The sequence below is a fragment of the Heterodontus francisci genome, chromosome 30 (assembly GCF_036365525.1).
Source record: "Heterodontus francisci isolate sHetFra1 chromosome 30, sHetFra1.hap1, whole genome shotgun sequence".
NCBI classification, from domain to species: domain Eukaryota; kingdom Metazoa; phylum Chordata; class Chondrichthyes; order Heterodontiformes; family Heterodontidae; genus Heterodontus; species Heterodontus francisci.
The window spans coordinates 7950864-7967258 of NC_090400.1; the positions used below are offsets into that span (position 1 = coordinate 7950864).

The 16395-nt window shown below is 41.5% G+C and overlaps 1 protein-coding gene across 1 annotated transcript in view; it reads right to left on the reverse strand.

Moving 5' to 3' along the window:
• Nucleotides 1-826: 826 nt before the first annotated feature.
• atp2a3 (ATPase sarcoplasmic/endoplasmic reticulum Ca2+ transporting 3) overlaps nt 827-16395 on the reverse strand; it is a 263331-nt gene continuing 247762 nt past the window's right edge. Inside the window, exon 21 of the mRNA XM_068010067.1 lies at nt 827-8151. Coding sequence (XP_067866168.1) covers nt 8105-8151 — 47 coding nt within the window. The 3' untranslated portion in view covers nt 827-8104. The remainder of the gene's footprint in view (nt 8152-16395) is intronic.

Sequence of the window (16395 nt, forward strand, 5' to 3'; positions counted from 1 at the left end):
ATAGAACAGTATCATAGCCCAAGAACGGACAATGTGTTATAGGGGTGGAGAGTGAGGCTTTTATTGCCAAACACGTCTCAGTCTTCATGCCAGCTGTGTACTAAGCTGTCGCTATGCAGAGGCCTCCCCACATGGGGAAGGAGACAGGATCTACAAGAAGACATCAATCATGCAGTCCAGAGCGGACTGTTTTAGAGAGAGGTCTGAGAGGAGATCAGCTCATCAACCTGCTTCACTTAGGGTTGTTCCCTATCTGCCTTCAGTCCATATTGGAGCAGGATGGCTGGGAATTTCTAAAAGGTGGCGGGCCTGGAACTTTCCGAAACAACAGTGTAAGTGCAGTGTGATGTTGATTTTCAGCACAAAAGAGGGAGAAGTTTGGGTGAGAATGATGCCTGAATCTCCATGATCTTTTACACCGATTCTGCAAAACCTCCTTGGAAACCCCGTGCTGCTCATTAATATAACTTCGCTCCCCGATTTTCTCTCACATCCCCCTCCCCAAATATGTACATCGATTCCCACTTGTTTTCGGCAGGTTTTTAACATTTTGCCATATACTAACGAGATTCCCAGGAAATTTTGGTTTAACTTGCAGATGTGAAGATCTGTGGAACTTGCTGGTTATGTCATTTCAAGAAATTCTGGGTGAGTCCGTTTCTTTTAATGTAGTACTCTATATGTCCCAGCCCAGGAGCATTAGTTCCAATGAATAGATCCCAATTCCACCTTTACCTTACTCCTTATTTCTGCTTTAGATGTTTCCTGGTGTGGCAAGTAAAGGAGAAGGAAACCAAAATTTCAAAAAGAGACACGGAGTGCTGGAGAAGTCCAGTATGTTACTTTATTGCCATAGTTATGTGTAGAAAATCTCACTTCAAAATTCAGCTAGCAAAGTGGAACAGTACAATAAATATAACAAATTCATTATTGTCCCCACACTCCTCAAGCTATTTACAGTAGTTTAAGCACAGAATACCCTGTAGCAGAAATGATAAAAAAAAGTCACTGATATTAATGTTGAATTGTTCCCTTGATTACATAGATGCAGCCTCGTGTTTCCACATTAGGCCCATACTAAATAAGTTGGTCATAAATCATCATTCCTCAACTTAAAGACATCACTTAAACCTATTTTGATTCTGTATTTCCCCTGTCAAGAATTAACACCTCCATTTATCCTTGATCTGAACACCTGCCCTTTAACACCATGGGCTGGATTTTCTCGCAGGCTTCGGGACCCCGATTTCGGGACCAAATGGGGGTCCCGAGCCCACACTTGCCAGCAGTGGGACTGGTTCAGTGATCTTCCAGAAGGCAGCCTCCGAAATGGCCATCTCCAAGCTTGCCGTCCAATTTCGGTAAGTGGGCAGGATCTCATTGCTGCAAGCCCAATCAGAGGGCCGGCAGCTCTGGAGCCTCGGTGACCCCACTGGGAGAGGTGGGCACTGCTGAGGGAGGTCGGTGATCGTGAGGGCGCATCAATGCAGAGGCATTCTCTGAAGAACTGAACATCCAACTAAATAAAAAACTGTGGTCACAGCTGCCAGGCTATCATTGCAGAGGGGGAGCTCCTCTACAGGATGGCCTACGGCACCAGCTGTGGCCTACGCAGCCTAGCAGATCCAAGCTGGGCTACTTTGCATGACGTGCTTCTGGTAATTCCGGGGCCTGCCGCCGAGAGGCTGCCAGCCTTCCAGCTATGGGCTGCAGCCTCATTGGGGGACCTGTCCGCCATCTGGAAAGATCCAGACAGCATGTGAAGACTGCCCTCAATTGACACTTTAATTGGTCCTGGTAGGCGGGTAGCCATCACTCCCCAGAAACCACCTCACTGAAGATAGGCCAGAGGCGGGAACATGGTGGCAGACTGGCACGCCAGCAGTAGTGAGAAATTGCCACCACGCCCACCTCCAAACCTGCCTCCACCTCCACGGCAAAATCCAGCCCCATGTGTCTGACAGATAACTTGAAGCTTTGCCAGGATTCTAGGCAATGCACTAGTGAAGTAGAGATAAAGATTCTCAGCCACTTCTTCTCCTCCAAAGTGCAGGCACTATTTGGCTCTTGTTCTTGGGATTCCCACTTCTTGCTCACCCACGTCCACCATCACCAATGAAACATCCTGTTGAAGCAAGATGACTCCAGGCTGCCTCAGGGGTCAACATGGGCTTTCCAAATGCAAATCGAAACATAAATGTCCATTAAATTTGACAGAAGTGGCTTTTGAATGAACAAGACTGCCAACGATTAGCACCAGTTTATTTTACATGGTCTTCCATTTTAGTTCTGGGGCAAAAATCTAAAACTCTAGTAGTGTCTTTCAGTCATGGTCATTATCAAACAAAGAGAAAATGAGCTGCTCAGAACAGGCCCAGAGAAAAGAACCAGTGGCTACTACTGCTGACCCAGTGGTCCAGAGCCCTGACCAAGTCTCAACTAGACTGCCACTGATTGTGCTGGGGAAAGGCCTTTTGAAGTAATGGTCACTTAAAACAAACCAGGGCATGCTCACCCATGAAGAAACATGCACACCAATCTAACTGTCTTGTTGGTTGTACTTAAAGGAGATCAGTACCAAAAATCAAGACACATACAGGACATGCAACTATTTAAAGGGGTTGTGCCATAAGGAGTTTCTGTTGATGGAAGTGCATTATAACTGCCCCACCCCCACCTTGCACCCCCCTACAATAATGAATTCCAATCTGAAGGATGTGTGGACAGTAAAGCACTAGTATACTGGGGTGAATGTAAGTTGAGCCAGACTGAGCCAACATAAAGCACATGCATGGCTGACATCTTACAGTCAACCCTTGCTCAGACAAATGCCTGACATTGTAAATGTCCTGTTCTAACAAGTTTGGCTTACTTCATTCAAAAACAGGATAGGGGAACCTCAAACATCACTACATTGTCAGTGGTGTGTCATTCTTCAAAATGTCCATCTGTGCATGCCTTTAAAGAGTTTTTCTGGGTTTAGTACGGGCTTTAGAGAGATCACAAATGAACATGGGTTCAATGAAAATGTACACTATGCACTGAACTTGTGTTCAGGCAGAAACTCCATAACCTTTCTCTGTGTCTCTGGGGTTCGAGTGCTGGCAAGATTAGCACGTCAATGTATAAATTCACATTGAATATTATTAGGAACATACTACAGTCAACTGCCAAATTATGGTTTGGAGTACTAGCATTTTTAAAGTTGGCCCTCATCTGGAGATCTTTAGTGTGACAATGATTATCTGCTCTGGTTATGACTTAATGCAACAATGCCTGTTGGTGAATTATAGTCAGGCCACTGCAGGAATGAACTCCTTTCCAGGCTAAAACTCTGATTCATTGCAGTGAAATTGGTCTACGCCAGTGTGGTATTTGCTGGCTATCCCTAACTGCCCTGAGAAGGTAGTGATGGGTTTCCTTCACCAACCACTGCAGTTAATGCTTTGTAGCAGTTTGATACAACTGAGTGGCTTCCTAGGCCACTTCATGGAGTAAAGAGTCAACTATGTTGGTGTGGGACTGGAGTCACAGAAAGGCCAGACAGGGTAAGGATAGCATGTTTTTAATCATGAGTTCAAATTTGCAAACTGCCATGGTGAGATTTGAACTCATGTTCTCTGGATTTCTAGCCCAATAATGTAACCACTACACTACTGTATTCCTGTCCTGATGAGAGATCACAGACCTGAAATGTTAACTTTGTTTCTCTCTCCACAGTGCAGCCTGACCTGCAGAGTGTTTCCAGCATTTTCTGTTTTTATTTCAAATTTTCTTTTGTACTACAATACTCTGATTCATTACAGAATGTCCTGCTCTGGACCTGGTACCTGGCCAGACTAGTTCTCGAGAATGAGAAACTGGCTCTGGCTTTGTGCCCCTTATGTTTATCCAGAAACAGAGATTTAAGTTCCGAATGAGCAGAGGAGGATGTCCTGGTGGAGTCAGTGCAATGTATAGTGGGATCGCACTGGGCCTTCACCACGTTGAAGGCGGCCTGTTCCAACTGAACTACCTAGGGGAAGCACTGAGAACAGGCTATACTGTTGCCCGAGTTGGAGGAAAATTAGAAAAACATAGATAAAAATGAGCATAACAGCACAATGCAAATATCAAAGCAGCATGGATGGACATGGTGTTTCTTTTTATACTGTAGTTGGTACTGCAGATACTGCCTGTTTCTATCCAGCAAACCATCTCCATTGAAAGTGACCTTTTGATTTCCATTGACTGTTCTATATGATATACACAGTGCACAGATGTACCCCCATCAGAAATATCTCCACCAAAGCTTTAACTGTAGGCTCTGCGTCTCAGTCAAATGATCTCTGTTGGTTTGGCCCAACACTTAAAATGGCCCCTGAGAAGTTGGGCTTCTATGCAGGTAAATGGCAAACTAGATCCCACAACACAGGAGTGCAACTGGGCATGCTCCGGATAGCGATGCACGTCAAACAATGAGCTCCTCTTGTTGGCTGTGCTGGAACCACAGAGCCCAATATAAGAACTCCTTCATCCGAATATTCACAATTGCAGTCTTAACAACAACAACTTGCATTTATAGAGCGCCTTTAACAGAGTGAAACGTGTTATCAAATAAAAGTTGACACTGAACACAGAAGGAGATATTAGGGTAGATGACTGAAAGCTTGGCCAAAGAGGTAGGTGTAAGCATTGTTTTAAAGGAGGAAAGACAGGTAGAGAGGTGGAGAGAGAGGTAGAGAGGAGGGAAGGTATCGGGAGGGAATTCCCACACTTAGAGTCTAGGCAATGAAGTCACGACCAACAATGGTGAGGTGAAGGAAGTGGGAATGCACACAATGGCAGAATTGGAAGAACACAAGGATCTTGGAGAGTTGTAGGGCTGGAGAATGTTACAGAGATTGGGAAGGACAAGACCATAAGGTCTTTGAAACCAAGGATACTCTAAGTTGACATAGTGTTTAGGATGCATTGTGATGGAATGTGTTTTTTAACAAATGCAGTATAAACAGCATACAAAATATGTTGAAAATGTATTCTGTTTCAGCAGCACTAATCCCCTCGAACTTACAGCTCGTTTGATGTTGTCCTATGTCTGAGACTTGCACTCATATGGATAAGCAAAGTGCCTCACCAGGCTATGACTCGCTTGGGACTGAGGTGAATGTGAACGATCGGCCCCTCACACTGGCTGGAGGGCATCAATAGTTCATAGTCAGTATCAGGCCTTGTGCAAAATGCATGTGCCTAACCCATGTCTAAGGGCATAGGAAAGAGAAAGGATATGAAAAATGAACTAAACTTCAAAACTAATACAATATACGTTTGTCAGGAATGAAATATTAAAAATAAAAATTGCAGAAAATGATATAAGGCGGAGGCAGGGAGGGGGAGAAATAGTGTCCAGGTATAATTAGTTTTGTAGTGCCTCTCCGTCGATGTTTAGGTGGCGTCAACACAATTTACAAACACACCCCAATCAGAAATATTTTCACCAAAGCTTTGACCATTGGATATGGATTCTGCCAAGGTCGACTCACCCAGAGAGCCAACATCAAAGGGCAAGAAAGATCTGCACACATATTTTACACAATCAGCCACAACAGGCAAAACAATGATTCTAACTCCAGGGCAGGAAGAAAAATGAGTGAAACATTTGCTGATATTGAAAATCTGCACAAGGATTTGAGTGTAAAACGGTTAAACGCACTAAAATGTCGTATGTTTATGAGGCAAGTGCAACTTTAGGCAGCAGTGAGAAAAGTATTTCCTTTTCTGCGTAGACACTGGAGGCTGGGGTATTGTCTTGGTGCACAAGGCAATCCTAAACCAATTTACAAGGGATGTGCTAACAGCGTTGCTGTATGTAGCAAAAAGAGGAAATTTTCTCTCAGGATTGCTGGCTTCTATCCTGCCCATATAAGGCCTTGCAATGAAGTCACTGCTGTTTGGTTCAGTTAAAAAGAACACAGATTGAATTGTGCACCATTCCTGAGGGCAGTAAGAATGACCAAAATGTGTTGTTAAGTATTGGATTTGCAGCCAGTTCCTACAATGCTGTTTGAAGTTCCCGGTCACACACAATGAAAATAAGAAACCTGAAAATGTACCTTTTTCCCTGCTTCGTTCAGCAAAGATTACTGCAAAGCAAGCTCCAATCTCCCACAACCACCCAAACACCTACTCTACATTCAAAGAGCTATGGACTACATGGTAGGTAGAACAAAAACAAAAACATCCTCCCAGGACCATATTTGGTCAACCTTTCCAAAACATTGTAATTTGTAAAATTTCAGAGAAAATATTAAAAACCCTTTAAATACGAGACATGTTCATTACATTAAAAACAATCCATGCGATTCTTCTCTCCTGTAACTCAATACAGTCACAAACTCTGCATTGTTACTGGTCTGGTGATACAAGAGGTCCTTTGGGCTGTGTTTTTACACATCCTGTGGAAGGAGAGTCCTCTCAGACCAGCAATTCTAATAGTAAACAAACCACTGGAAATTTTCACCTGGCAAAGTAGAAAACAAAAGGTATGTGTGTGACAGGAATGATGGGGAAATATATACTGGACTGTATTTAGATAATTAACTATCGGCAAGCTATGATTTAAAATTTGATGCAAAAATCGGTATCTCGTACAAATTAATAGGTGAGAATTCTGCAGAATGAGCTGTGGAAACTCCATGTTAGCATGCTGAACATAAAGACTGGGCTTTTAGTGGAACCAATGGGTAAATTCAAGATCTACTGTAACTTCTACTGTAAATGGGAAATGAAATGTTAGGCCTTAAAAATCATCCAGCCGAATACATTCTGTCTGAGCTCACGTCAATAACTCAAATTTCTTGGCAACATCCTTCTGGTTGGCTTGGCAGCTCTTCCTTGCATTGGGACCCAATCCTAAATGTGTAATAAATGGGTGTGCAGCAGCCTAATTGTCACAGAGGAAAACACCTCTTATATCTTGTAAGATGATGACACAAAGTCAGCTAATAAATGACCAGTGAATTGAAAAGATCTTGGCTTTGAATTTTGATCATTGGCTGCCTTCAAATATTACATCATTTGTTATGATGTTTTTGAACTTGCTATTACTGTCTTTGTGCTTCAGACTCACACATGTATACAAATAAAAGTCAGCAAGCACAGAGACAAGAGTGAGATTGTGAAACTCCTTCCCTATTCCTATTCAACAGGTTTGCAATTATGTTGGAACATAGTGCATGCTGTGACATTCTAGCCTCTGGTGTATTCAGTAAGACTTGGAATGAGAAAAACCTGACTTTGCTGACTTTTTTCGTCTTTAGTATTTATGGCCTATTAGCCCTTAAATGGACAATTCCACTAGTCAAGAGTTTTGGACAGACTGAAGTCACAAAACTGTTAGAATTTGCTTTTGCCTGGATTCAACTGAGTGCAGACATGTAATAGGAAGTGATGTAAAGTGATTCCCTTTCCATTACAGAGAAGGATGTCACCCTGGTTCCATGGGAGACTAACCAAAAGTAAACTAATGATGAGTGACCATTTGTGCCTTTTCTCAAACATGCAGATATTGTCTTTTACAGAAGGAACATATTCAAGTGCTTCTTCGGTAAAAGACAATATCTGCATGTTCTACATTACAAGATAATATCTGCATATTCTACATAACAAGACGATATCTGCATGTTCTGCATTACAAGACAATATCTGCATGTTCTACATTACAAGATAATATCTGCATATTCTACATTACAAGACGATATCTGCATGTTCTGCATTACAAGACAATATCTGCATGTTCTACATTACATGACAAGCATAGTCAGGAGGAATGGTGCAAAGCTAGCAGGCAGTATTAAACCAATTACCACATCATTCTGCTGAATGCTCAAGGTCACCATCATTCTGTTTTCTGAGTTTATTCCAGTTATTTGTTTTACTGTCACACAGACACTCACATTTCCATCATAAACCAGGTGTCCAGTTATTGCACACTAATATACAGGGAAAGCTACAAAACTGGAAAATGCAAGCTGTTCACCCATACACTCCCGATGTGTCAGCTCATGTGACAGTCATATGTATGTATATGTATGACACTCCAGGAGCGAGATTCCCAGGCGTGATCCTAGAACTTCAGCTGTCTTCGCTTCATGTACTTGTTCTCTTCTTCATCTGAGGAGCAAAAGAGCAGATCCAGTATTAGAAAGACCCCACACAATGTCATTAATCCTGTTCAGCACATTTTTGGTTTAGTGAATCTATAAGCAGACAGACAACATCTTGTTTGAATCAGACTTTATGTAAATCTCTCTACATTTAAGTAGTTTTATTTTGGTGATACTAAAGTAACTTGTGAGGCCAATATTTTACCGTTCAGTCTGGTTTCTTCAGTGTTTAAGAGACAAGACAGTTTTAAAAGGCCTCTTCAAGTCCTAGGTTATCAATTTAGTTTACAGACACTTTTCTAATATATTCATATTATCATGCATGATTATCCCTGTGTAATATTCCTTTTGGCATTGTAACTCAGTAGTATTTCTTTCCTGATCAATCATATTCCTCACTATTATTCCTTAGTAATATACTCCTCACAGTCCACCCTCAGTACTATTCCTCTGATTGTCCCTCACTTGTAATACTCTCATGGATTGATAGATGATGATGGTTAAGTAAAGGTCAAGGTAAAGGCATAGTAATTTTAAAATAAGTCAATTTTAGGCATTTCTTAACCATTTTCTTTTTTCCCCTGCACATTGAAGCTTGTACCCTGCACATCCTTTCCCTTCATCTTTCGGGCTTTTACTTAGTCTCCTGTCCCTTTAGTGTTAGGAGACATCAATAACAGTTTGAGATATATTTTGAGCTTTTCCAAAGGCCTTGAGAATTTTTGTTATCCTGTTGTGATAATCTCCTTTGATTAGCCCCGTCTCCTTAAATTTAATTTAAAGGCAGTTTTCCACTCCCTACCCCACTCTGCTCCCAGGGCCCAACTATCTGAAGTTATACTAATGGCTGAGGAAAACATGATTAGATGCAATTTCTCACTTCCTGATCTGGGCCTTTTAACCAGGAATGCTCCACTTTGTGCAAATGCTATGGACAGGTAATCTCACTGCAGTGAAGTCCTGGCATATACCTGCACTCACAACCTTCACTGTCTTTTAAATGCACTTTCTTTCAATGTTTTCTGTTGGTTCAAAGAGACTGGATTCTATGGCTGAGCAAGCCCTACTGTGCCATCTATTGAAACCCTCACAAAACTTTTTGTTTGTTAACTCTGTGCTCATCAAGGTGAGGGATATGTTGGAGAATGAAAGACTTTCTATTTATGGCACATTGGGTTAGCATCAAACGCTTCCAGGTCAGCTCGCAACTTCAAGCCCAGAACAGTGTCCTTTGCTGCTCCAATGTAGAATTTCCCATTTCCCATGCTGGTCATGTTGTGGCTTCTCTGATTGAGATTACCAATTTGATGTTACATTTGTGGGCAATTTTGTATTGTGACTATATTCCCACTGGAAACCCGATTGACACTCAGCAACTTATTTCATGAATACCTTTACAGCCAGCAGACTTTCATCCCATTATACTGGACTACATTTAATCCCAGGTCCCAGAGGTGTGGGGAACAAACCTAGAGCACATAATTTACTATATGTCTAGGCATTGCCTAGTAATTTAAATGAAGTTACAGTAAAGAAAAAAATCTTGCAAAAACCACCTGTTATCTCTACAATATTCAAATATAACTTGCAAATATCAAACACTTGGCCGGCTAATCTGCAGCACCATCTCCTGTTAATCCCCCTGTTACTATAGAAACACAAGAGAATGCCATTGGACCGCAGTTGGGGAAAAGGAAGAACGTTTCTGTGATAAAAACTTTATGATAATGTTTAAAAGCATTAATGAGCACATCCAAAGTTTAACAAGGTATTTAAAACAAGGAAGTATTTCAAAATGTTCCTGAATAAACGGGAATCTGCTGGCATGTTTAGTGGTGAAAAGGTGGTGGACCTTTGTTCCCACATTGTGAAACATCTCATTTTGAAGTTGCATTTCTGTTCTATACAAAACAGAATTACAAGAGGTTACAGCACAAAAACAGGCCATTCGGCCTACCTAGTCCATGCTGGTGTTTCTGCTCTGGACAAGCCTCCTCCCACTTTACTTCATGTCACTCCATCAGCATTTCCTTCTATTCCTTTTGCCCTCATGTGTTTATCTAGCTTCCCCTTAAATGCATCTATGTTAATCACCTCAACCACTCCCTGTGGTAGTGAGTTCCACTTTCTCACCACTCTCTGGGTAATGAAGTTTCTCCTGAATTTCCTATTGGATTTATGAGTGACTATCTTATGTTTAAAGCCTTTGGTTTTGGTCAGCCCCATAAGTGGAAATGTCTTCACTGCATCTACACTATTGAACCCTACCATAACAAGTGACAGCATTTGTCAGTAACACCCTGCCTGTACTGGTGCAGCTAATTTCATTGGAATTAGTCAGATTTGTATGCAACAATGAATTTCTTTAGCCAAAAAGTTCAACATTTTAGGAAATATGTAAAACCCACAATAATATTACACAGATAGAGGGAGTGAAAATTCTCTTCTATATTAATAGTGCAAAAGGATAATTAAGGAAATTTTCCAAGATTAAGGGGAAAGCAGAGATATCTATAAAGCAAGCTCTTTAAAAGGAATGTATCTTTATTTATCTTTTAAATGTTTTATCAGATCAGAGGTGAAAGGTCATGCTATTTGACCTTTAAAGCAAGTCATCACTCATTTAGCAAGGAGAAGACCTGGAGTGCAGTTGGATGGAGGTCAACTTAAAAAAAACATGATTTAAAGTATTGTAGTAACCAAGTTAGCCTCAAAGAGCTAGACTCCACACTTTAGAGAAGCATAGACTTAGTGGTGATCTGATGTAGGCTTATAGGATGAAGAAGAGATAAGATTGTGAGTGTGTAAACAGTAACTCAATAGGTTAGGGAGGACCTGGGTCACAATCGCAAATTGTGTAAGGCCAGAACTAGGTTAGATATCAGGAGGTGATTCTTTTCCCAGAGAAGAGTGGGCCTGTTGAACAGCGGTAAACGCTGATCCACTGAATTCCTTCCAGTGAGGACCAGATCAGTTTCTGGCTGTGGTGGTGATCACTTTGTATGAAAGGAAGGGACTGCATAGTATGATCAGAGGCACAACTATCTCCTGGGCTAGTTTTAATTGCTAAGGTTGGTCAGATTTTTCCTCCAAATCGGCCTGGGTTTATATTCCGTTTTTTTGCCTCTTTCAGGACAAAAGATACGGCCTTTCAGGTGGGGTGCAGAATGTATGAATTATGAAGCCATCACAGTTGTGTGGGACAGGCTGGAGGGACAAGAGGTATTTTTCCTGTCCATCATTGCACATATGTTGATATCACAAGATAAAATGCAACACTCCCACCTCCTAGGACACAGAGGGCTACCAGCATATAAAAACATTTGAAGAACAATCTCTTCACAAGCGGGTTTGATGACTTTACAGACCATCACCTGTAATACAGGTCGTTGCAGTTTAAAGGTACACAACCAGATCACTCTTACCTGATCTCAATGTCCCAACAGACTTCAAGAGAGAAATGATTGCAGGGAGAAAGCAGTTAACAGCAAAACGCAAGGCTAGGGTTAGGTTACATAGCATTTGAAACATATATCAACATTCAAAAGTTAATTGGATCTTCAATATTCATTCATGTTGTGATCTGGATTGCATTGCTTGAAATGGTGGTGGGAACTGGATCAGTACTAACTTTCAAAATGTCAGTGGATAAATACTTGAAGGGAAAAAAACTGAAGTGCTATGAGGAAAGAGCAGGGCAGTTGGACTAATTGGATAGCTCTTTCAAAGAGCCAGCACAGGAATGATGGGCTGAATGGCCTCCTACAGTGTTGCATGATTCTATGATCACAGCAAGCATAACATGCCTGTGTGCAGTTTTGTAGAACAGCAGGAAATCGTGTTGCAAAGTGCTTGTACTATGTGTTCGCTCATTCATGAACGCAAAAGGTAGCAATCTATCACTTTTTTTGCTTCAATTCTTAGTCACCTATTTTCCTTAGTTCCTTAATCAAAACAAATGTTTAGTCAAAACTGAGGGAAACCACAGGCTTTTGTTTGCAACATAGAACACTGTTGGTGTAAAGTGAATGAGTTTTACAGCAAAATATGGAAATTCCTTTAGGGAAGACCGGGGGAGGCGGTGTTGGGCAAGAGATTCAGAGTAGATCAGGAAGTGGCAGATGATCTGACGTGGAGGCCTGGGGCCAATCGACGACCATGTGCTGTTTGAAGACGGATAGTTAATGAAATAGTGTACACAGATAAGGGGCTGAGGAGGAAATCAACAGGAAGTTATGCTGCTGAAGATAAAAAAAAAACACATATTTAAAAGTACTGTGAGGCAGAAAGCACATCTGCTTACCAGAAATAAAGAACCCTGTTAACAATATTTCAGAGGAAGGCTATTTTAAGAGCAATGTTGAATTTGAGGAACCGTTTCTAAAGTCTCTAAAAACACAGAACTGCTGTATGCAATTTTCAAAAGTCAAGAATGAAAATTGTTTCCATAACAACCAGGAAATATAGACATAAACTCAAAATCCAGTGACGGATGAGAAAGGCCATTCAGCCCAGCTTCATTCATCCAACTGGAAAATCTAATGTCTCTTTGTCTCCCTCCCCCCACCACCCAACCCCCATTGTAGTAGTTAATTGGTTCTTGCATGAATGCAGAGTTTTTGTCTCCACTATTCTATTTGGGAGTCCCAATTCCTACATTGGTCACTTTCTGTGTGAATAACTCCCTGATATCAATCCTAAATTTGCCTTTCTCTTGTTTAAAAGGAGGGAATTAAACATGTGAGGTAGAAATGAAACAGCATGGGGGGGGGGGGGGGGGGGAAAGCAGGGAAATTGGATTTTCTGGCTTCTTTGTGGATGTATCTAGTAGTGTTGGAATGCTGGATTAAAATGGCCACCTTGTCTATTTCTGTGAGTTTATTTCTCCATTTTACAGTTTGCATTTCCAGCCCCATATCGATTTCACAATGGAGAAAGTTTTGGGGTCCGTGATTCTACCTGTGACAGTGTGGTTACAACTGACAGGGTTCACTATTCACCAGAAATTCTTTAACTCCAGGAAGTGCACAGTAACCAATGGCAACCCCATTTACTGCAGAGCAACTGAGAAAGCAGCCGTTCCCACCCACGTAAACTGTGCAAAAAGATCATTTTCAGCCAATTTGTGAACAATAACTGAACAAAGAAAAAGGGAACACACTGCAAACAAGGGTTTTACCAGAACCCTCTTTTTAGGGGGTTAGTACTTGACAACATATTCATTTGAAATAATTCTCAGATTACAAGGTATAGAGGAGAAAAGGCCAGTTTCTTGAATTTTGAAAAGACTTTTCCAATATTTAGAATTCCAAACAATATCTCAAGAGTCGAAATTTTGTTTCAGATAAATCTGAGAGTTTATTAAAATCTGAAACTAAGCCTTGCTCCCGACTATCAGTCTTGAAGGGAATGTGGCTGCCTAATGTATTGATTCTGTTTTATACATTACGTGATGTACACTAGAACTCCTTCATTTGATGAACTATGCCCTTCTCATTAAGCAGAAATGTACAAAAACAAAAGTACCTGGATTGTTTTGTCATTAAAAGTGAATCCCAATTGGCTTTTTAATACAGTTCCTTATCAATTTTAGATCCTACTTCCCCTTCACAGCTGGAAGGGTGATATGGTCTTGAATGTAAGCATCTATGGGCCCATCATGGACACTCCTTGATTTTTAGCATTCAGAAGTTTTACTTTGTCCCTCCTTACTTTCATTCTTTACCAAGCTAGCATTCTCCACTTGGCTGAGAATAAGTGATTTTTTTAAAGTGTTAGTAAGATATAATTTTACTAATGTTGGATGAGTGATGCTCCAACAGCACACAAAAAACTCGACACCATCCCGGGTAAAGCAGCCCTCTTGGTTGGCACCCCATCCACCATCTTAAACATTCATTCCCTGCACCACTGGAGCATAGTGGCAGCAATGAGTACCATCTATAAATGCACTGTAGCAACTCGCCAAGGCTCCTTCGACAGCACCTTCCAAACTCGTGATCTCTACCATCTAGAAGAACAAGGGCAGCAGGTACATGAGAACACCATCAGCTGCAAGTTTCCCTCCAAGTCACACACCATCCTAACTTGGAACTATATTGCCGTTCTTTCGTCATCACCGGATCAAAATCCTGGAATTCCCTCCCTAACGGCACTGTGGCGTACCTACACGATATGGACTGCAACAGTTCTAGAAGGAAGCTCACCACCACCTTCTCAAAGCAAACTAGGGACGGGCAATAAATGCTGGCCTCACCAGTGATGCCCAGGTCCCAGGAATGAATAAAATTAATACAAATACAATATGAGCAAAAACTGTTCCTGCATAAAGTCAACTTAGTCATAGAGTTATACAACACAGAAGCAGGTCCTTCGGCCCGACGCGCCTGCGCCAGCCATCAAGCACCCGTCCAATCTAATCTCATTTTCCTGCACTTGGCCCGTAGCCTTGTATGCTATGGTGTTTTAAGTGCTCATCTAAATACTTCTGAAATGTTATGAGGGTTCCTGTCTCTACCACCGCCTCAGGCAGCATGCTCCAGATTCCAACCACCCTTTGGGTGAAAAACTTTTTCCTCAAATCCCCTCTAAATCTCCTGCCCCTTACCTTAAATCTATGCCCCCTGGTTATTGACCCCTCCGCTAAAGGAAAAAGTTCCTTCCTATATCTCCTATCAATGCCCCTCGTACAAATTATTCTACTGTAATTACTGTGACCAGTTCTCATGGCTGAGAGACTTCAAATATCATTGTCACCTCTAGCTGTTCGCATAAGGATTAAAATAAAATGATGCGGAATGATTAATTTATAGTTCCATTTATAACTCAGCCATTTCTCCTGTTCTCAATCCTAAATCTCTTACATTTAATCTTATATCTGTGTGCCCTGTTCTAAACTATGCAGTCACTGTCCGTGTCCCAACTCTTGATAATTTTAAACACTTCTATTCACATCATCCTACAATCTCCACTGTTCTAATGAAAACAGCCCCAATTTTCCATCCCAGTCTTTCTTTGTATTTACATTTCCTGGTCAATCTACTCTCTTATAGTATGGAGCCCAACACTGCACACAGTACTGTGATCTTACTAAAGTTTTATATATATTCAGCATTACATTTCAATTATTATATTCTATACTTCCTGCTATAAATCCATCAGCTTTTTTATTGCCTTTTCCACTCGAGTTGTTGCTTTTAATGTCTTATAAACTTCAGCCCCCAGCTCTCTCTGCTCTTCCACATCACCCAGCCTTCCCCCATTCAAAATATAATTATTTTTTCATCTAAATGTACCACCATCGTTTACTGACATTTAATAATACTGGCCACTTTTTGCCTATTCTACCATCTTATCAGTATCCTCTTGCAGATTCCTTTGGTCCTCAGAATTATTTACTGTGCCTCCTACTCTCCTATCATTTGAACACCACACTCTCTATCCCTACATCCAAATCATTGATGTCCACGGTGAACAAAAGTGGTCCTAGAACAGATCCCTGTGGGACACCACTACCCATTTCCAACCACCCCCAGAAACTGCCCTTAACCCCTGCTCTGTTTCCTCCCTTCAAATCTAGTTTGGAATCCAGTTTGCTCTCCTGCCCCTAATCTCATACACATCAATCTCCAATAAAGATGTCAAATGACATCAAAATCCCACCTATCACATCCACAGCCCAGATGAAACTGCCTGGCAGTGACTGGGGAGCAGAGCCTGTGGAGGCTCAAGTTTAGCAGGGAACCATGCCATCTGTTTGAAGGTGATTGGCAGACAATCATCAAGAATGTGGAGCAGTGACCAGGGATCAAAGTGATGCTGGCTCTCAATTTGTCTGCTGTTGAGTCCTCCCTGGCGATGTAGGGGACATCCGCAATGTCAGTGCAGCTGCCCACAGATTTATGAAGGGGTAGGGGTGAGGGGCATAAGCATTATTTAACTGGATCAACAACTTCACCACTTTTGCCACTGACCAACAGCAACAACAAGAAGACAACAAGACTCTGCACAACTGTTGGACATCCCAGAGTCCGGAGAGTCATTGCTTGCATCCATGGTGCTATTGGAGCTATGTGTTGTGTTGGGCTTTCCATTATAGGAAGGATATTGAGAAATTAGAGAGGGTACAATGCACATTCACTAGGATTATGCCTGGTATGAGGAAATACAAACACAAAGAAAGACCTTGAAAGTTAGGTATTGGAACATAGATTAGAGGGTGATATGATAGAAATTTATACTGTGTGCAGTA